Raw genomic sequence first — 21,734 nt, 5'->3', positions numbered from 1 at the left:
AAAGCGGGTTGGTTGCATGTCTAAATTGTTGCCTAAGTTTGCTGCCATGGTGACGATGGTTGGAGCAATATCAAAGTTAGAACTGTTTTCCGATGGTCAGATGTCTAGCTGAACTCTTTGAGCCACAGTTGTGATTCAATAACCAACCCATATCCATGGGCTACATTGTAAATCTAAGCAGGAAACCTAATCAGAAATCAAGAAAAAAAAAAAACCCAACAGAATCTACGAATCAAATCCCGAGGCCATTTTAGTAAATCAAAAGCCTACTTTTAGACATTTGACCCCTCTCCCGATACAGAACAAAAACAGAGGCAGGGAAACACGCAGAAAAAACACCATGGAAAGAAGAATAGGAATTCCTCACGGCCCAATAGGTGCATTTCAATTCTAAGCTTCTATTCCTAATCGAAGCTTCGAGCTTGCCCCTTCTCCTCAACCTCTGCTTCTCCGGAAGGCTTAGGTCCCCAAATTTAGTTGCAAATCCTACTAAATCTCTGCTAAATCTCAGATCTAAACGTTAAGATATCTCCTTTCCGTGTTTTTGTCGCCTGTCTCGCCTTTTCTTGTGTGCAGCCTTTGCTTTCCCCTTCCACAGTACAAAGAGTTACAAACAAACAACACAGAGAGAGGGAGTATTTAGTGCCGAAATGGGGTGAGATTGGATGAGAAAAGCAGCTGGGAATTGATCATTCACAGCTGCTTGTTAGAGGCGGCTTCGTTTATTGTGCGTGGTATGGTTTCTTCCTCCTAAACGTCGCAGTTTTATAGCTTCTTCCTTTTAAAGATCGGATATGATTTTCTTGCGATTTTGGGCTTATGGGTCTTAAAGATCTTTGCTTCATCGGATTCAGTACCAATATTCGGTAATCAAATCGCGACTTTATATCTTACTTCTTTCAAAGATTCGATTTTTTTTCCTGTTGCGATCGGTACCCGGTTGTAAAGAGATTCGATTTTTTCTTTTAGTTATTGATTCAGTTGAGTTTCGTGTCTGATCGGTGGTTAGGATTTCTGTTGTTTGTATCTCTCTTGCCCTTTCCACTGTATGGTCTTCTTTCGCAAGATTGTTCTTCTTCTCTGCCCTCAGTATTCTGATCGTGTTTTTCTTGGTTGTTTTTAAAGCTTTGGCTTTGTGGCTATCTAGATTTCCTATTGTTTTATAAGAATCTGTGTTCAGAATCCGACTGTATAACTGAATTTTTCTTAAATAAATGGAAAATCTGGGCTGCAGAAATACTGTGATCTCGTACTCCCAGTGATTGCAACGGTCTTTGGGTTTACAAGTTTTCTAGATTTTTGTTCATTCACAAGAAGGAATACTTTATTTTCGTTATCATATTAATTGGATAAAGATTTAATGGCAAAAAAATGGAGAGGTTGATTTGGCCCTTCATTTATTTTTCTTGGCTATAAGTTAGTTCTGCTTCCTAATTCTGATTAGCCAGGTCGTGTCTATTGATTCTTTGGTTTTGGCAGTTGTCAATTAGGAGTTTCTAGCTATAAAAGAGAACTTTTGGGAGTTTTTCGGAGGAGGCTTACTTCACTCAATTATTGTTGTTAATTGTTATTCAATCCCTCAGCCAATTTCTTTTCCTGGTAAGTTCCATCTCTATCTGATATGTTCCCCCCTCCCTTTCCGTGCTTTTTTTTTATTGAAACCCAGTTGCTGAAAAGCTATATTGTCATGTTTTAGATGATAGGTTTGGATTTTTGTTGACGCTTTTGCTGATGTGCTTCCTTTTCTCTAGAAGCAGCAGCTTGAAGTGTTTTCTGAATGAGAAACTGAGGATGCTGCCAATTCTTTCCTGACTTCAAATTAGGTGATGAAATCTTTTTGTCTGTCTTCTGATTTCTTTCTGATAAGCTTTCATGTTACTATATTTTTACCTTCTGCATCTTTTTTTTTTTTTTTGATGTAACTAATTCTTAATACGTGACTTTAGTCCTACTTAAGCAATGATTCAAGTAATTTATATTTCTTTCATTTTTGTGCTTTGTCGATAAGATATTGTTTATTCTCTTTGTAGAAGCTAATATTTATTCTGGAATTTGTGAACCTATACTGTGATTACTATTTCTGACATGTTTGTATCGATGCAACTGCCTAGTAAAGACTTACATCCATTAGAGTAGGGAATACAAATCATCATATTACTTTTGATATGTTGAATTATGTGGCTATGAAGTGGCTGCCTTGATTCTGACTTGGCTCTTGGTTTGTCTTGGATCTATCACATAAGGTTTAATTGTTGCAAGGATCGAGTTCTCACAGGATCAGAACTGATAGTAGTGGTTTGCCTGCTTGGATTCATGGCAACTCTGCGACATGGTGAATCAAGACAGCTGTACTCATGGTGGTGGGGCAGTCATATCAGCCCAAAGAACTCCAAATGGCTTCAGGAAAATCTTACAGGTATTTATATCTCTTATTCGTTATTGTCATGTTTGAGGGATGCAACTATGAACCTGATATCTTGCCAAGTATTTGAAGTTCTGTGTTGCCCATAAGAAAACTTGTGTAAGGTCAATATTTATTACCTGATTATGGGGTATGATATTCTTGTAGAGTAGTCACACTCTTCTGTTGGATTTTCCTTTAGCTATGTAACCCAAAGGCACTAATAATGATTTAGCAGAAGCCTTAGCAAATTACAATCCTTTAAGAGGCAATTGAGATTAATAAGCTTTATACTTCTGTGTCATACATGTCAGCATATGATCCGATTAGAAAAAAGGAATAATTTCTTCAACCCATTCAACTTGAATTTCTCAAAAACGAAGTCCGTTGAACCGGTAGGTATCGTACCAACACACGGTATGTTTGAGCGTGCTGGTTCTGGTACCGAATCGACACCGTACCAAAACCGGCATGCTCAATTCCGGCACGTTCAATTTTTTTTTGGAGTTTTCAAGTTGATTTCATTAGTAATCAATCTTTTTAAACTTTTTCAATAATTTTAAGTCTAATTTGATATTTTTTTATGTTCCTATGATTCCGGTTTAATCTAAATGATGTATCTTATTGTTTTAAAATGATACAAAATATAAAATGATTAGTGAGATGTTGTATGCTAAAAAAGCAAAATAAAATATTCTCAAATCAAGTAGTAAGATTAAAAATATAAAATAATACAATCAATTACATATATTTAAAGTACAACATGCATACCGATATCTAAAATTTCGTCGAGTGGCGATGCCTCAAATGATGTTGTAGTCTTGTATGTCCACCCATAAGGAACGCGCTTTGGATTATAAGCACTCTTGGATTTCTCGCTGAAGCTTTAACTCTAAGAGATATTTTTCGGCTAATAGACTGCCTGATAAAACGACCATGAAGGGGCCTATCTGAATAAGCCGGCAGCAAAATCCGATCCGTAAGATGCTTCGGGATGCATAAGATAGTAGTCACCGAAAGATACCTCAGATGCATCATATTCATATCCGTATTCGTATAGATCGTAACTGTCTGTGGCTGTAGATAATAGGATCCAGTATACGACTCGGAATTTAATATGTCTATAGATCTTACTTCATGTTTGAGATCATCTGTAGCTGCATAATGTTCTCTTGAATGATCTCGAGGAGCCCGTCTTTTATATGCAATCGAATTCTCGTGGGCTCCACCAGATCGTGCACCATGGTCCCTATGTAGCATACGGAAACTAATATTCATCGGTGAATCGAAGACCATCTTGCGATTTTCTCATAAACGGTGGTCTCATGTCCTCCCCTCCCTCTCTGGTCAGCAGATCCATGACCACCAGAACTGCTGCTCCTGGTCTCTGAATCTGGATGAATTGGCTTCTCCTGTACACTTTTCATTAGGGATGCAAGTGCTTTTGGTTTTTTTTGGTGTGCTGGGCAGTTGCTTTTTTATCCTTCGTGTTACTTGCTGCTTGCTTACTTTTCGTGCCACTCGCTGCCTGCTTACTCTTCGTGCAACTCGCTGCCTGCTTATCCTTCGTGCCACTCTCTGCTTACTTACCTTTCGTTCTCCTCTTTAACTGGCTATGTTGGGATGTCGCCCTCATGATTGAGTTGGCTGGGTAGCATAGTGGCTTCATCTAAGAATCTCTTGATAAGTAGATATTTTGGATAAGGAGTTATGTAGTGTTCGGCTCCCCTGTGGTTGTGGCTGATCAGCTAGAAGGATGCGTGGAATATTGCTCTCTGCCCATTGCCCTGCATCGACCCTAGTCTTGCTGGCTACGAAACTGACCGGCCGTGAAGGCGATTCTCGCTCATCAAGCTTCGACTCCTACTGCTGGCCCATAAGCCATCCGATTATAGGATCATTCTCATCATCAAACGAGAGCATTATGGATTGAATCTATGTATTTTAGCTCCACTTCCTTCTAAATGCACTTCAGCCTCAACCTCAGATTGTAGTGAACAAATGCAAGGCTTTTGAGGCACTTCTGTGTCAAACGATTCCTCTGCTTGCTATGGATGAGGGTGAAGGTAGACCAGCTGCGCTCACAGCCACTTGAGGAGACCGTATGGGAGAGGATCGAGATAGCTAACTGCTTAAGATTTTTTGCGGACAAACTAAAATGAATCTATCATTCAGCTGCAAAAATATTGAAGAAAATTATATATGAGATATTATCATATTAGTAACCATCTAACGCCAGATAAATATTCTTCCGATGTGTAATATATCTGGATTCATACTTTTCTTATTTAAGATAGTTGCGAAGACTCCAAAGCAGTCAATGCCCTCTCTAAATATTTTAGTATGTGAAAAAGAAGCATGTTGTAGTATGTTAATAATTGAAGATATCAGTTAACTTACACATGCTACTTAAGTTAACTTATATTTTCTAAACATAGGGCCGCAACTTCTGGATCAGGCTCCATCTTGTAAATCATATTATGCAGAGTGGCTAGAAGTTAGTCATCCATATCAATTCCAGCTACAGTGTACTGAAACTGAGGATTTAAGTAGTATGTTGTAGATAGAGTTCGCTATTGTCCTAGTAAAATTGTACAAGTACAGGAGCAGCCTAATTTTCAATGTTCCTACTTACCTGCTAGATGTAAGTCCCTGCTTATCTGGTAGTCCCACCGCCGCTCAATGATGTCGATGTACTTCTGGGCATACGTCGGATCTGTCTTCTTGATCTGAATCTTTGCCCTCTCCATTATGTGATATAAGAAGCCTATCTGAGGGCATCTCTCGCTGTCTACGACCCGAAGCACTTTATATAATGGTCTGATAGCCTTCACTATAGTAGTGACCCGATGTTAGAATGTCTGCCTCATCACCAAGTTCTCGACAATGCTACCTTTAGTGCCGACCCTCGCATATCTACTTTTCTGCCACTTAGGACTGACAAATATCTGACGTAGGGCTGTTTCTCAAGAATGCTATCAAGTGCAACGTAGTTGGTAGCAAACCGTATGACTTTTGGTCTCAAGATATCTCCCTTTGCATACCTTCTCATCAGTAAAAGGAACAATGTATGGTTGTAAATATATTTGGTGATGGTTTGGGCTGCTCCCCTGTCTATTGCACCCTATGAATTTTCGCAATGTCCATCAACATGAGGTCGATACAATATGCAGCACAGGAGGTTCAGAAAATATGTGGTCGCCGCTCTATCAAGATCTCCTCGGTGGCCTTATATTGTGGCTCATTATCAGTGATGACTTGAATGACATTTTTTTCTTCTACCTGATCAATCACCTCCTCCATCAATTTGAGGATGTACGTGGTATCGTGCACCTGATAAGAAGCATCAACCGGCGTGTGGAAGAAAGTCTTCGTATCACAATATGTTAGAAAGTTGATAATGCTCCATCTAGCAGAACCGGTCCAACCATCACACATCACTGTTAGTCTATATGTGGGCCACTTGCTTTTGTATGTGACAATTCATATCTCTAGCTCCTTATTATTGTGCAGAAGCTCACCGTCGATGTCATTTGGGTTTTGAGGATGTATGTCAGGACCGACAGTCTGTATGGAGGAAATGACAGATCTATAGTATGTATTGTCTGCCATATTCATTGGAACGTAGCTAAAGTGGAATCAGGATCCAATAGCTCGGCACATATCCTTTTTTTATCCTTCTTCAGCATTGTGTCAAGTGTCAACCCTCTGCTGTTTCAAATTTCTGTTGGGAAAGGCATATGGATCTAAATTATTGATTGCTCCTCCTGGTGGAATCTCTCTGGATGATTTTTTTTTGCTACCAAAAGCTCTAATATGGATGCAATACAATCACTGCTTCTGCTGACGACCTTCCTGATTGAGGAGGCATCTTGAACTCTGGATCTAGTCTACTGCTCGCAGAATCGGAGCCTGACTCGTAGTATGAGGGCCCAAATTGAGCCCTATGCCTGACCACCTTATCCTGCTCCCATAATCATGCAGGCTTGCCTGCATGGCAGTCTAGATTTGTGCCTCGTCATTTGGAGTGGACGCATCCTGACTCCCTGGAATGATAGAAAAGTGGCTCTGCCGCTCGGCGGTCCACCTCTACTTTCATTTGGAAACCTTCTCTTTCACTACTCTGAAATTAGTGAAGTATTTCTTTATTAGCTGTCGAACCTCCTGTGGGCATTTCCGGCCTATAGATACGTCGGAGTAATCACCAGTTAAGTGTTGCTTCAATTTGATTACCTCTCCTCCCTTGAACTCTGTGCTGCACCAGTTGCATTTTCAATGGTGTTGGCCCGAGAGCATTTGCTCATGATCCTAGCCAATATCACGCTCTGGCCTTCTTTTTCTTTGATGGTTTCATTCCTGCAGATTTATCAAGTACGCCAGTTTTTTAATTATTTAAAAGTAGCAAAATTTTGTTATGATGAAGATATTTTTTTACCTCAGAAAATACATCTAATTTATCTAATACATATACAAATATTTCATATTTATTTATTTATTTATTTAATTTTTATTATTTTTAAATTTAAAAGTATGTTTAAATATCAAAAATTCAGAAAAATATGTTTTCTACTTCAGAAATTATTTCTGAATTATGTAATACGTACCACTAATTTTTATAATTTTTGTATTAATTATATATTTTTAATTATTTTTTAAATTTAAAAATACTTTTTAAATATAAATATTTTAAAAAATTAATTTCAGCTCATATCCATGTAGAACTCCACAATGGATGTTACATATATTTTTCTAAGCTCGTGGTCATGCATCAAAGGCTACTTATTTCTTAATTTTTGTTAAATTTAGGCCTAGGTAATTGTGCGCGTGATCGCATCAAAACTTGAATAAATAGATACTAAATTTTTCTGGACAGTAGTTTGCATGCCCCTAAATACACTTCTGATTGTACAATTTTTTTGATTTTTAATTTTTAAAAATTATATATAATCCAAAATTTAAAAAGATTTATGTCATCATGTAGATTATCCATAGATCTACAACATATAATAAAATCAAGGCCAAATCAAAAATTTTGGCATGATTTCTCCTTATTTTGTAAATTTTGAGCTATTTTCTTAAGTAAGAAAATAGAGAAAATAAGATAGGGAACAAGAAGCACATCATATTTAGGCTTGAATCTTTCTTTAATTGTGTTGAATCTGTGTGATTTCACAAATTGAGGGGAAGGGGGAGTTTTAGCCATCTTACAGCTAAATGAACTTTCAAAACAAACTGTTAGGAATGCCTTCGACCTTCCCAACACTTGTTTTTAACAAAAGAAGTAGAGGAGAGGGCTCGGTTTCGAATCAGGTTGATTTGGTGCGAACCATCCGGTTTGCACCCAGTTCGAACGGAACCAGCTGGTTTCAGTCTGGTTCCAGGCCGTTTCGGTCGGTTCAGTCCAGCTCGAGCCTTTTTTTGGCCGGTTTCGGTCGGTTTGGAACCCGTTTCGACCGGTTTGGAACTGGAACTGATTTCAATAGGCAAATCGATCCGGTTTTCCACTGGGTCAACTCGGTATGGGCCGAACCGAGTGGTCCGGTTCGGCCTACTTTGCTCAAAAGAAATATAAAAAAAGATGGAAGAATTGTGAAAGTAGGGTTTAGAATCTTTTTTTCGTTGATACTCCACATCTCATAAACAGAGGTACATAGCCCATATTTATAGTACTAATGAGGTTCTTCTTTTTATAGTTTGGGTTGGATTTCTCTCATAGTTCGAATAGGGTTAGATCTCCAAAAATAAATATGACCAATAGAAATAATTAAGAAAAAACTAAAATTCTACAAGCGTAGATCTCAACTTCTACATTAACTTTGCTTTCTGTCGCTCATCTAATTCTTTATGGATTGGGAGATAACGTTTGGGCAAATGTTTACGTGGAAATGAAATGTTCAGTTTGACCGGCCCGTTTTAGATACCAAAAGATGGAAGTTGGGTTCGATCACTAGGGGCGCCACACTCTAAAGGGCGTGGCTTTATGTTGTAACTCTCGAAAAACTGTCTGATTTAAAAAAAAAGATCGTCTTAATTGGACGTGGTATGACCAAGTTATGACCATAGGAAGTTTGCTTGCAATACGGCTTCCCGAGGTGGTGGATGTTGCTCCTGGATCTTGTCCAGCTCTACTTGTAGTGGCCAAAGTGGTCAATATCAAGTTTGAGAATCCTTCTGTATTAGCATCACTCTGAGCTTAGATGTCTGTGAGCCATAACCAAACTTCTGCTTCCTTTGTTTGTTTGTTTCTTATCTTCTTCCTAACACATGAAAGTATGAAACGGTAGTTAATTATGATTAGATATTATTTTGGCCAGCTAGGTATCGTGCTAACTTAACAAACTATATGCTCCTGTAACTCTTTGTATATTTCTGTTTTCTATCATATGTACTACAGCACATTGGATCCCAAGAATAGCTAAAATCTTTTATAGCATACTTGATGTGATGCCCAGGATGGATGAAAAGTTAATTACTACATTATGATATAACATCAGTTTTTTCTATTATAAGGAAAAATATGAGAATGAGGAAGGAAAATGAAGAGAGCCAAGTTTTTTTTTTGTTTTGCTATTTTATGTGGTTCAACGAACATATAATCTTATTACATTTATAAAATATTTCTTGTTAGTGACGTGCTGTTCACATTTTACTATCAATCATGAAATACATGGTTCTAGTGTGTACTCCAATGAGATCAAGATACTTCTTCTTGCATTAACTTCCTATCATGATATTTACCTACTCAAATTTTTTGTTTATATGGTTATTGAAGTCTTTATTGTCTAAGTAGGTGACAAGCAAACTATACTTAAGCACTGATTGAAGCTTGCGGTGTGCATATTGATGGATCCTAATGAGCCTACTTGATATCATAGCCTGGATGTTGAATTTCTTGGGATACAACTGATGAGAATCTTATGGCGAACCTTTTGTTTAAGTGGATCATACTTGTACCAAGAATATTTTATCAAATTTCATCGAGCATCTGAGATGATAAGTCATAATATAAGTCATGGTTATATAAGAGGGGAAATTGATTGTTCTCTGTTTGCTAAAGAAAATAAACATCTTCACAAGTTAGACAAAGTGACCATTGGATAGAACATACATATCAGTTTCCCAAATCACTTAAGAATAGAAGCTCCAAAAAAAAAGACTTTTAAAAGTAATTGTAGTTGCATAGAGATTTTTCTGAAAAGAAGGGAAACCCCCCTCTATTCACAAGGAATAGAGAATCATAAATATGTTGGGGAGGGGGGGGGGACGGGATCTTATATATAAATATCACATTACTTATTCACTAGGAATGGAGAATCATATATATGTTGGCTCTGCTGGCAAGAGTTTGGTGTTATGTGCACACACATTGTGTCTTGTCCTGTTAATACTTAGCATGCACTGACACAATACTAAGCAAGTTTGTCAAAAAAAGATTTACAACCTATGAAATGAGATATATTAGTTTTTTCAACTTTTTTCCCTTAATTTAGACTGATTTAAACTGCTTTATCATAATGTACAGGCATTTATGAAACACGCTTTTCTCTGACCTCTATACGTTTAACATTATGTGCATATCATAGTTTCAAGTGGTTTGTTGTCTAAGGCATTGTACAACAATATTTGGACTTTCATGCTAAAAACTAAACGGAAATATTCATTTCTCATTTAAAAATTGAAGAAAGTGGAAGTGTCATGACCTATAAGTTCATAGGCCCCAAAAGACCTGGATCTATGGTGCACAGAGTTTCTTTGAATTCCATAATGCTATTTGAATTTAAAGCAAGTAAAATATGATCGCGTTGATTACTTTTTCAAGAAAACCCATAATCTTGGCTATGATGATCAGGCCCTGTTTTAGGGATTAGCTCTTAAAATCCTTATTCATCAAATAAAATGGTAATTGAAACCATAAAAACCAAAAAAAATTGAGAAAGAAAAACTTTCAATTTAATGTAGGCTGATGAAATTCTCAGAAAAAAATCAGAAAAAAAAGGACTTTCAAAATTCAAAACTGCAGATCATCTTAAAAAGGACAAGGTTATATGGGACAGTCAAGTGCGGGGTTAGAAAGGAGAAAATGTAAAGCACAAGCTTGTATTTGTGCATTTATGCCTATATCGTATATTCTAAAATTGATATAGAGTGCAAATTAATTTATGTCCTACAGCCGTTACCAAGGTCGGTAGAATCAATACTGGTTCTCTGGCGGCACAAGTCGGCACAGGCCGTGCTGGGCTTGTACCGATGGAGGAGACAACACGCAGACCGTGGGAGAGAGGAAAAGAGAGAGAGAAGGGGGAGAGAGAGAGGGAGCCCGACGGAGGGTGGCGGACACCGGCGGAGGCTGGCCTCGGCCACGGGAAGCGAGGCCGTGGCTGCTTCCCTATTTCAAACGAAACAGAGGAAGCGGCCGCGGCCTCCGCCAGCGTCCCGCCCTCTCCCTCTCTCTTCCTCCCCCGCTCACTCTCTCTTTCTTTCTCCTTTTCTAGCTTCGGTAACGGATTTTGTTTCCGTTGCCGGAACCATACTGGTGAGCCACTGGTATGGCTCGAGACTATCGTAACCGCCCAGTTTGGGACAGTTCCGCCGACCCTGGTTGTTACAGTGATATGGGCCTTGTCATGGTATCCAAACATCAAGAAACATAATAGAAAAGTAACAAGTATAAGATAGGAAGAGAGGAGAAGATGGGAGTAAAAGAGGAGAGAAAGGAGATGCAAAAGATAGGTGAGAAAGATTCTGTATGGACTACTTACATTTTTGCAGCATCAGCTCCTATTTAAACGGGGGTGGTCGCCAATTAGGGTGAAAAAGACCATATTGGCCCTAATAAGTGACCGGCCATTACATATAGAATATAAGGTTGAGCTTATTTGAGCTTAAATAAAGGTACAATAACAAGGACATAAAGCAGTCTCATTCAAGGTTTTTAACATTTCTAGATAATTAGGAAAAATATGTTGCAAAATAGGAAATGATGGTTGTCCTGAATGACAGTGCCATCTAACCAAAGATTCGCTATGACTCAATGGATTTGGAGGAACCACCATGAGAATCAAGAAGTTATAGGTCTCTTTTCTCACATCCTCCACCTAGTTCTCTTCGCGTGAAGATCCTAAAATTCACAATGAGCAGGATAAAATGTAATCGCACAATTGAGGGACTTAGTTAACTGACTGGCAGACAATAAGTTGCATGGAAATTTAGGAGCATATAAGACTGAAGACAATGACATGGAGGGTGAAGCTCGGATCTCTCCTTGTCCAGAAATAGACGATAAGGTATCATCAGCCAAAGTAACATGATTTGAAGAGGATAAATAACTAACAGAAGAAAATAATTAAGAGAATCAGTCATATGGTCAGAAGCCCTTGAATCAATCTCCAGGGGGGTGAGCAATGAGATGCATGGTGAGCATGTAGAATACCTGACTGAGAAACAGTGGCTTTAGATGGAGACTTCTGCAAAAGCAGTTGATTATACTCTTCCTGAGAATCAGAGACCTTATTACATGAGGTAGAAAGCATGGATGAAGCAGGTGATTAGTGCCTGATTTGTACTTGCGGCTTTAGCCTAAGCCAGCCTTCCGATGACATCCCAGTTGCATTCCACAGTGTGATTAGTGCATCCACACTTGGTACATTTCATTGTGCTATTACCACCTCCCCTGTACATCCACTGTGATCTCCGCGACCTCCTATATCTCTACTAGTAGAGACAAATGCAGATTTTCACTCACATGCTGAGTAGGGGATGAGATAGATACCTGCTGAAGATGAGCATATACGATGTTCAGAGAAGGAAGCTCGCTACTAATGAATTGACCCTTTAGTTGATCATAATCTGAACTAAACCTAGATAGAAATTTAGCATCTCTAAAATCCTTGTTTTACTTTCTTTGTTTTTCAATATCATTTATGAGAGGTTGATACACATTTAACTCCCCCCAAATTCCTCTCAATTGACTATAGTATTCACTAAGTGATTCATTTCCTTGCTGAAGGTGAAAAATCTGTTCATATGTCTCTTAAATTCAAGAGATATTTTTTTCTGAAGAATACATTTCTCTTGTAGTTTCTCAGAAGTACTTTGCTGTGTCATAGAACATTGAATTATTACTAACACTAGCCTCCACACTATTCCATGACAAAGTCATAACTTGTGAATTTTCTCTCTGCCATTCTTTAATTCTACGATTACTTGAAGGAGGATTTTCAATGAGATAATCATGTTTTCCTTTTGCCTTCAAGAAAACTTCTACAGCTTTGGCCCATTGTAAATATTTCTTAGCCCCAGAAAGCTTGATTTATGTACAAAATATATCACGAGTGGAAATTCCTGCATATCACTTTCTCCTCCCACCATAATCCATTAACAGTAAATAGAATCAATATTTAGCAAGGAGCATAAATCACCGATATAAGACAACTAAGAATCACTAGCACACTCAAGACAAGGAGATAATATGCAGACCCTTACTAATCATCAATCAAATAAGAATATGCTGATTTCTGCATTACGGAACAGCAAGCACAGAATTTACTGATTTCATAAAGGATAAATTTATTTTACCATGATTTGTCCAGGTATTTTGTCTTGATTGGATCATTGGACAGTTACTCTCCAATGGAAAATTAATGCCTATTTGAACATAACCAGCATCCAACAGCACTCTTTCATGGCATCACAAGCTTCATATAATAAAGGGGGCTGCAATCGATGGACAGCATACTTGGGATTCACATCCCACGCATCAAGAGGAAATCACAATAGCATGGTCAAAGTCTTTCCTCTTTGCAAAGTTGGGATGTATCTCTCACAAGTCCTCGAACCAGGCAACAGGAACAGAACAGTCCTAACTTGGCTCTGATACCATGTCAGTAACCAAACAGCAAAAAATGGAATAGAAAATAAAAAGAATAAGAGAGGAAGAGAGAAGTAGGGAGGGAAAGAAGACGCAGAAGATAGGTGAGAAAGATTCCATGCAGATTGCTTACATCCGTGTGGCATCAACTCCTATTAAAACAAGGGGGTGGTCACAAATTAAGGGGAAAAAAAGACCTTATTGGTCCTAATAAGTGGCCCGCAAGATTTGTCGTACCGGTCGGTATTGGCTCATACCAACCATACCAATTGGTATAAGTACCAAATAGGTACACGGTACGGGGACGTATCGACACTTAGTACGCCGAACCGGATACCATACCGGGTGTGCCGACATTGTAATAAGATGATACTGGTATGGGGTCCGATACCGAAACGGTGGTCAGTCATATACAATGCAAGGTTGAATTGCATTTTGCTCATTTGGGGTGAACCTGACTATGGGGCACCTTATTCTTGAGGGAATGCAGATTTAGGGTTGCAACATGCCAGGCCACCACATACTTGAGAATTAAAAGAAATGATCAAGCACCCTAGGTGAATCCTGCTGACAAAGAAACCACACCATCATTTTTCACAAGGATTAGGAGTCATCTTTACCACATCATGGAGAGGAATCCATCACAGCAGCATAATTTGCAAAGGTGGTGCATATAAGGACAGATGTTATTGCTGATGAACATCTAGTCAATTAAAACTTTTGGCATTACTTTATGTGATCTGTATTTTCTTAATAATTTTTTAATATAATAAAGTTAATTTATGCAATCATTTTTGTACAGTACAAGAACTTTACTATTTGTTTGTCACCTGTAAAGATATACTTTTATGAATATCATTTCACTGAAAACTTGAGCTTCCCTGCACAGATATGGACATGAAGGTCAAGGCAATGATCAAACTCATAGAAGAAGATGCTGATTCTTTTGCAAGGAGAGCAGAGATGTACTACAAAAAACGGCCTGAGCTTATGAAACTGGTGGAGGAGTTCTACCGAGCATACCGTGCTTTAGCTGAAAGATATGATCATGCAACTGGGGCACTCCGCCAGGCTCACCGAACAATGGCAGAAGCATTCCCCAACCAAGTCCCATTGGTGTTGCTTGATGAGTCACCTTCTGGTTCATCTGGCACGGAGGTGGAGCCTCAAACACCTGAAATGCCTGCACCCATTCGAGCATCATTAGATCCAGAAGACTTACAGAAGGATGCACTGGGTGTATCGTCACATTTTCATGCCATTAAAAGAAATGGGGCTTATTCTGGAGAAGGTGATGCATTATCAAGCCAAAAAGGTTTGAAGCAGTTGAACGAGATGTTTGCAACTGGGGAAGGAGCAGCCCATACAAATTTATCTGAAGGAAGAGTAGGAAGAGGCCTGAACTTCCATGAAGAAGAGGGAAAAGTTTATGAGCATAAATCACATAGTGGGTCAGGAGATCTTGAAAAACGAGAAGTTGAGGAGAAAGAGGATTCAAGTGATGACATGAAGAATCTGCATGAAGAAATATCACGGTTATCAACAGAGATCCAAAATCTGAGAAACCAAATAACATCAGCATCTGAATGTGATAATAAAGCTCAAAATGAAATCGAAAGTTTAAAGGACAGTCTCTCTAAATTAAACTCTGAGAAAAATGCTACCTTTCTTCAATACCAGTTATCTCTTGAAAGAATATCAAGTCTGGAGTCCGAAATCTCCAACAGACAAAAAGAATTTAAAAAGCTTAGTGATGAGATGATGAGGGAAGTCATGAAGCTAAGGAGTGCTGAAGAACTTAGCCAATCTCTGCAGTTGGAGCTGGGCATGTTAGAACAGAAAGAGAAGGTGCAGCAGCAAGAACTTAATCAAAAGCAAGAAGAGTTGGAAAAACTTATCATTTCCTTAGAAGATGTACAAAAGCGATGCGCGAAGGCTGAAATGGCTCTGCAGTCCAGGGAGAAACTGCACTCCGAATCTCAGGAGGAGGTGAAGCTTTTGGGCTTGGAGATTCAAAAGGTGATTGAGAAGTTGAAGGACATGGAATATAGCAATGTAGGTTTAGAGGAAGAAGTTCACAGGCTTAAGGATGAGCATGACAGCCTAAATGAACAAAATCTCTCTTCTGCAATGAAGATAAAAGATCTTCAGGATGAAATAATTACCTTGACGGAAACAAAGAGGACACTTGAGATAGCTCTTCAATCCATGGAGAAACTACACTCCCAATCTCAGGACGATGTGAAGCTTTTGGGCTTGGAGATTCAAAAGGGCGTTGAGAAGTTGAAGGACATGGAACAGAGTAATGCGAGTTTAGAGGAGGAAGTAAGCAAGCTTAAGGAGGAAATTGATAGCCTCAACGAACAGAATTTCTCTTCGGTAGCTAAGATAAAAGATCTGCAAGATGAAATCATTTTCTTGAATGAAACAAAGAGGACAATTGATCATGAAGTGGATGTCCATGTAGAAGAAAAGAAAGTTCTTCAGCAAGAACTTTGCCACCTAGAAGAAGATAGAAGTGATCTGCTGCAGAGGAACCAAGGACTAATGGAGCAAATAAAAGCTGTCAGTGTTAATGCAGAGTCCCTTCAAGAATTGGTACTCAAGCTTAAGAAGGAAAATGATAGCCTAAATGAACAAAATCTCTCTTCTGCAGCTAAGGTAAAAGATCTGCAAGATGAAATCATTTTCTTGAATGAAACAAAGAGGACACTTGATCATGAAGTCAGTCTCCATGTAGAAGAAAAAAAAGTTCGTCAGCAAGAACTTTGCCACCTAGAAGAAAATAGAAGTGGTTTGGAGCAGAGGAATCAACTACTTATGGAGCAAATGAAGGCTTGCAGTGTTAATGCAGAGTCCCTTCAGGGGTTGGTAAAGGAGTTGCAGAACGGAAACATGGAGCTGAAAGAGATCTGCAAGAAACATGAGGTTGAAAAGGAACTTATTTTGGACAAGCTAAAAGACATGAATCAGCTTTTGGAGAAGAATGTATTCTTAGAAAATTCTCTTTCAGATGCAAATGTTGAGTTAGAACTGTTGAGACAGAACATTGGAGCGCTCGAAGCTTCAAAGGAATCTCTCAGTGGTGAGATTTTCACACTTAATGCTGATAAGGCTTTGCTTGTTTCTCAGGTAGAGATCCATGCTAAGAATGCGGAGAAGATTTCAGAGAAAAATACTTTCTTGGAGAACTCCGTGTCTGATGTGAATGCTGAGCTCGAATGTCTCAGAACAAAGTTGAAGGACTCTGAAGAATCCTGCCAGTCTCTCAATGATCAGAATTCTACTCTTCTTGCTGAAAAACATACTTCTGCCAACCAGGTGAATGTTTCAAGATCTTCCTCTTTTTGCTTTAGATTTAGATTGTTTTATTTGAATTTCTCAAGTTTGTGAGATCATGTCTAATTCTGTGTGTTTATATAATATTCTTCAAAGTATTAACTTTTTGGACAATGACTTTTAATGTTTGTGGTCCTATGTTCCTTAATAATCTTTTTTTACTCTATTTTTTACAAAAAAACTCCCAAAATAAGTCCTGATTCCCAAGTTTGAGTGTCAGGTGAAAAGTGTTACAGAGAGTCTGGAATATCTGGAGCTTAGGTATGCGGATCTAGAAGACAAGCACTCGAGTTTGTTAAGGGAGAAGGATCTTATACTCACTCAAGTCAAGGAGCTGCAAGATCTATTGAAACTAGAGAAACAAGAATATGAAACTTCTATCCGGTCATACAAGAGCCAGCTGGTCACTCTAGAAAACCAGATCCATTGCCTGCAAGAAGAAAGCCATCTTATGGAGGAGGAGCTGGAACTAGAAGAGCTAAAAAATATGAATGCCTTACTTGACATTTTCATCTTGAAAAAAAGTTTGTGTGATATGAAAGAAGGAAACATTATTCTCTCCAAAGAATGTCAAAAGCATCTAGAGGCGTCTTCGTCTGCAGAAAAGCTAGTTTCACAACTCAAGCAGGAAAATCTTGTCCAGAGAGGAGAGATGATGCTGCTAACAGAGCATAATGAGAAGCTAAATGAAGGCATATGTCAGGCGGTGAAAACATTTAGTATCAACAAGGATGCTGGATCTGTAGATGGAATCAGTGGTGAAGTTGCATTGCAGAATATGATGGTTGACATTACAAGATTGCTAAACTGTATTTCAGATGCAGAGGATGAAAACCGGCATCTCCATATTGAGATTTCAGTTCTTTTCACCCTTCTAGAGCAAATAGGAATGGATTTGGCTGATATGAGATGGGAATTTCATGTCAAAATAGCAGAATTATTAAGTTTACAAAACAAGAAGCATGAACTCTTGGAGATGAATGGAGAACTGAGGCAAGCCTTAATGGCAAGCAACCAAAGGGAGGAACTACTGAAAAATGAGATGGATATTCTTTGTGGACAGCTATCAGTTCTGCGAGAATCTCATCAGAAGTTGCAAACTGAAATTTGCGAGCATGTTGAAGAAAATCGGTCTCTATTGAAGGAACTTTACTGCTTGAGGGAGAAGCACAATGAACTGGTTGATGAAAACAGTGTTGTTCTTGCAGAGGCCATGACACTGGAGCACCTCTATTTCTTCTTCAGGAGTCTTGATGCTGAGAGGATGTTGGAGTTGAAGTTGTTGAGTGATGATCTGGATTGCCTTCAATTGGTCAAAAATGACCTAGATTATGAGGTCAAAGAACTGAATAAAAAAACAGGAGTATTACTAGCAGAAAATATGCACCTTAAGGAATCCATCATTTATTTGGAAGAGTTGAGAAGTCATTTACTGATTTTAGAGTTTGACCTAAACACAGTCACTGGTCTTTTTGAAGAATTGAATCTTCAAATTGAATCGATGAACAATATGTTGACACAAAAAGACAGGGAACTTTCAGAAGCAAATCAGAAAATTCTATCCACAGAAGAAAAGAACAAAGAATTATCTACAGTTCTTGAGGCGCTTCAGCTGGATATTGTTGTGGCTAAGGCGGTAAAAGAGGAGCTAGAGAAAAATATCTCACTTTTATCAGAAGGTAATGTCTTTAGGGACAAGGAGATTGCATGCCTTACTGAAGCAAATGAGATGATACAAGAGGAGATAAATATACTGCATAAAGAGGCTGAAGTGCTTATAAGAAGGGAGGAGCATCTGACTTCTGAACTGCAGAAAGAAATAGATGAAGTTGAGCACTGCAAAGGAGAAATTGCAGAATTATTAAGTGATGCTCAAACCTCTGCAGTTAGTGCATCACTGTATGAAGAAAAGGTATTTGAGCTGATTGTAGAAGGTGAGAGCCTTGAGATTAGTGCCTTTGTGCAAAAAGAGATGCTCAATGAGGTAATCACTTTAAGAAATACATATATTGGTCAGCTGAAGAAAGAACTCTTCGTCCTGGAGGGAGAAAATAGAGGATTAAAGGCTGATCTGAATGTGTATTTGCCCCTTTTAAAGTCTTTAGTGGACAGTGTCACCTCTCTAGAAGAGCATACCCTTTCACTGTCAAATCTTCATGCACAAAAGGATCACAAAGAGCAGGTATTTGTTTCTCTATCATTGTTGATAATCATCAAAGTCTTACTAAATGTTACTTTTATCTCTGCATAGTGTTATATCAACTTTTTTATTTGTTAACATTTTACAAATGTTGCTTCGAGGACTCCCTGCGACGAATTCACTACGCAGCATCAAACATCAAAATGACAAGCAAGTGGTCTGCAAATATAAATTTTATTCATTTGTTATCTCATACTAAATGCAGAATTCTCTGCATTCCCTGAATATTGGAAATTTTGTCTTAATTTCTCACCAAAACCTAAGTCATGACCTTGTGGCTGACTAGGTCAGACACAGATTGGGCACGTTGAATGAACACGAAATGGCTGAGGCTTTATTTTTTAACACATTAAGATGTTTCTTTGCAGGATATGACTTTGATGTTTCATCAGCATGATGAGAGCAGTCAACTGAGTGAAGGCCATGGTGCTGTGGTGCCTGCTGGAATCCTAGTGATGCCGAAGTTGATTACCAAAGTTGACGCACTTAAACAGGTGATTATAGATACTGGGAGTCTTTTAGAACAAGAAAAGTTTGCTTTCATTGCTAACCTAGAGGGTATGAGGAAAGAAATTGAAGAGTTAAAAGCAGCTGCAATCCAAGGGAAGGTACAAGAGGATTCCATCAGACAACCGAATGAGGATGAAGATATAGATGATGCTGAGTCTTCCAAGGTAAAGTATGAGCAGAGAATGAAAGATATTCAGCTGGACCAGGTTTCAAGTTCTTCACAACATGGGAATGGTGTTGGCTCATATGGTCTGAGTAGGATCCATGATGCTGAAATCGATGATCAAATGCTTCAGTTATGGGAAACTGCTGAAAGTGACTGCAATGATGGGACATGGAAAGCATCATCAGTAGCTATGGAGTATGATATACAGGCTGTGGAGGAAGACAAGGGTGAATCCCCTTCTTCTGAACTAGTGACTGAGAAAGAGTTGGCCATTGACAAGCTAGAGATACCCAAGAGAATATCGGAATCCCAAGAAGAATGGAGCAAGGGGGTCCTCGAAAGGCTGGCTTCTGATTCCCAGAGGCTGTCGGTCCTTCAGACAAGTGTGGAGGAGTTGAAGGGGAAGATGGAAAGCTCTCAAAAAGGGAAGCGACCTCTGAGTTCTGAATATGATAAATTCAGAGGACAATTGGAAAAGGCTGAGAGAGCTCTATTGGAGCTGATTGATATCACAGGCAAGTTGACGAAGAAGGCCAAAGACTATTCCGTTCCTTCTGATGATATAGCTGTTGAAACTGAAGAAATGGGGAATGTGGGAAGAAGCAAAATCTCAGAAGAGGCATGGAGGGGATCAGAAAGGATTGGACGATTGGAGTTGGAGCTGCAACAAATCCAGTATATCTTGCTGAAACTTGAAGAAGAGCATGAGAACAGCCGAAGTAAAGCTGCAGACAGAAGAGCCAGAGTCCTTTTGAGGGATTATTTCTATGGAAGTAGAGACAGCCCTAGACAGAAAAAGAAAAGCCCATTCTGTGGGTGCTTGAGGCTTAAAACCAAGGGTGACAACTAATTTCCTGTGCTTTTAATAATATGAGAAGTTCTTGTTTTCCACAGCAAAATCTGCTATCTTGGAATGTACCCTTCTTTCTCAGGAAAGGGGTATGAGTTCTCAAGCACCTCATTTTCACTACAGTTTTACTCTATAGTCTATAGGCTATTGTGAGAATTTTTCTTGGTCAAGTCCCCTGCATTCTGAATTGCTTAGCTTAAGAGGAAGTGTATATGTTAGGCCTAGTTTAAGTCAGTTGAGCTTCTTAGTGAACTTTACCCTTTTTTTCTAGCTCTTGATTTTTTTTCTTTTTTTATGGCATACATTTTCTCAAGTCATCATCTGAACACCCATTATTAAGATTTAGTATGATGTTCTGAAAGTGGATGTTGCAGCTATATACTGACAACTGACAGAGCCTTGATATCATGAATTCCAAACTTTTTAGGAACTCCAGTTCTCAGCTCTACTTTGAGAAAGCTTAATTAGTGTTCAGTTAACAGCTAGATGTAAATTTCTTCTTCATCCTTTTATTGAGGTTTCTTGATTTGGAGTCTGTTCCATAGAAGAACTCATTTTGAATTGGTTTTGATGACAATACTGTTATCAGTTAGGATGCATGTGTATTGAGCCCGCCACCAGCCCCCCGCACCCCCCCTCCCCCTCCTCTCCCACTTTCTATTCTGAGCCACCCTAGAGTAGCTATACCAAGGTTTTAAGCTATGATACATGGACTTGGGTTCCTGTGGCTAATCTTGCTATGTGTTCAAGTTCCAGATTCTTTTCGGGATTTAAGAATTTTTTGTTATGAAGTGGTGCCAACTTGTTTAGCCGAGCTGGTAAAGGTGCTAGTTGTTGCATACCGGTGACTTGGGTTCAGATCCGGCCTTACCCCAAGTCCAGCCAGGCTTCCTCCTGTCATAATTCTCACAAAAAGAAATCGGAATTACTTGTTATGGAGCTGCATCTGAGTATCACACCAATGCCTGTGATTAGGTGTTGGTGGTGCAGGTACATCAGGCTAAATTGCAGAATCTACTTGGTTAAATAGGTTTCAAGTGCTGACCAGTGCGGGGCCACTATTGATGCCCAGGACAAATCAATGCTCTTTAGCTAAATTATTTTTAACCATAAAGGATATCAAGTCTTTGTTTTGAACCTTTACTATCTATTTTTGCATGGCATGGCACAGTATGCCAGCACGTGCGCAGGGCTTGAAATGACTATGATCTAATGATTGTTTTTTCCTCATTATTTGTTAAGAGCATGTCTTCTAGCGCGCAGTCCTTGCAATTCATATTATTTTGAATTCTTCTGCAGTTCTATGTTTATTCTTAGCTCTTGATGAAAAACTGTCTTTGGCGACCCATTATGTGATGATTTTCACATAGAATGATGTGATGATTTTTCAAGGGCCTTCAG

The 21,734-nt window shown here is 38.8% G+C and overlaps 1 protein-coding gene across 6 annotated transcripts; it reads left to right on the top strand.

The window, feature by feature from the left end:
• The first annotated feature begins 297 nt into the window (after positions 1 to 297).
• Positions 298 to 20,382, top strand: LOC103723807 (protein NETWORKED 1A). 6 transcript variants are annotated; one of them, XM_039119468.3, is made up of 7 exons: positions 298 to 734; positions 1,480 to 1,599; positions 1,758 to 1,823; positions 2,244 to 2,416; positions 14,158 to 16,589; positions 16,828 to 18,789; positions 19,176 to 20,382. In XM_039119468.3, exons 4-7 carry the CDS (start codon positions 2,314 to 2,316, stop codon positions 20,331 to 20,333), a joined length of 5,655 nt encoding a protein of 1,884 aa, XP_038975396.3. In that variant the 5' UTR covers positions 298 to 734; positions 1,480 to 1,599; positions 1,758 to 1,823; positions 2,244 to 2,313; the 3' UTR covers positions 20,334 to 20,382. The 6 variants fall into 6 exon arrangements, with proteins under 6 accessions (XP_038975396.3, XP_026656045.4, XP_088570375.2 ...); XM_026800244.4 differs by having other exon boundaries at positions 1,752 to 1,823; XM_039119469.3 differs by having other exon boundaries at positions 301 to 866.
• Positions 20,383 to 21,734: the final 1,352 nt, after the last annotated feature.

The sequence above is a fragment of the Phoenix dactylifera genome, chromosome 18 (genome assembly GCF_051530095.1).
Source record: "Phoenix dactylifera cultivar Ajwa chromosome 18, Ajwa_hap1_PhDact_Kaust_v1.1, whole genome shotgun sequence".
NCBI lineage: Eukaryota > Viridiplantae > Streptophyta > Magnoliopsida > Arecales > Arecaceae > Phoenix > Phoenix dactylifera.
This window is presented reverse-complemented; position numbering and strand designations above follow the sequence as displayed.

Excerpts from the sequence above, each read along its gene's own strand:
- LOC103723807 (XM_088714249.2), top strand. The coding sequence starts at position 2,314 with ATGGCAACTCTGCGACATGGTGAATCAAGACAGCTGTACTCATGGTGG. Across the intron at positions 2,417-14,157 it reads GCTTCAGGAAAATCTTACAG|ATATGGACATGAAGGTCAAG; the intron begins GTATTTATATCT and ends TTCCCTGCACAG. Across the intron at positions 16,590-16,827 it reads AACATACTTCTGCCAACCAG|GTGAAAAGTGTTACAGAGAG; the intron begins GTGAATGTTTCA and ends TTTGAGTGTCAG.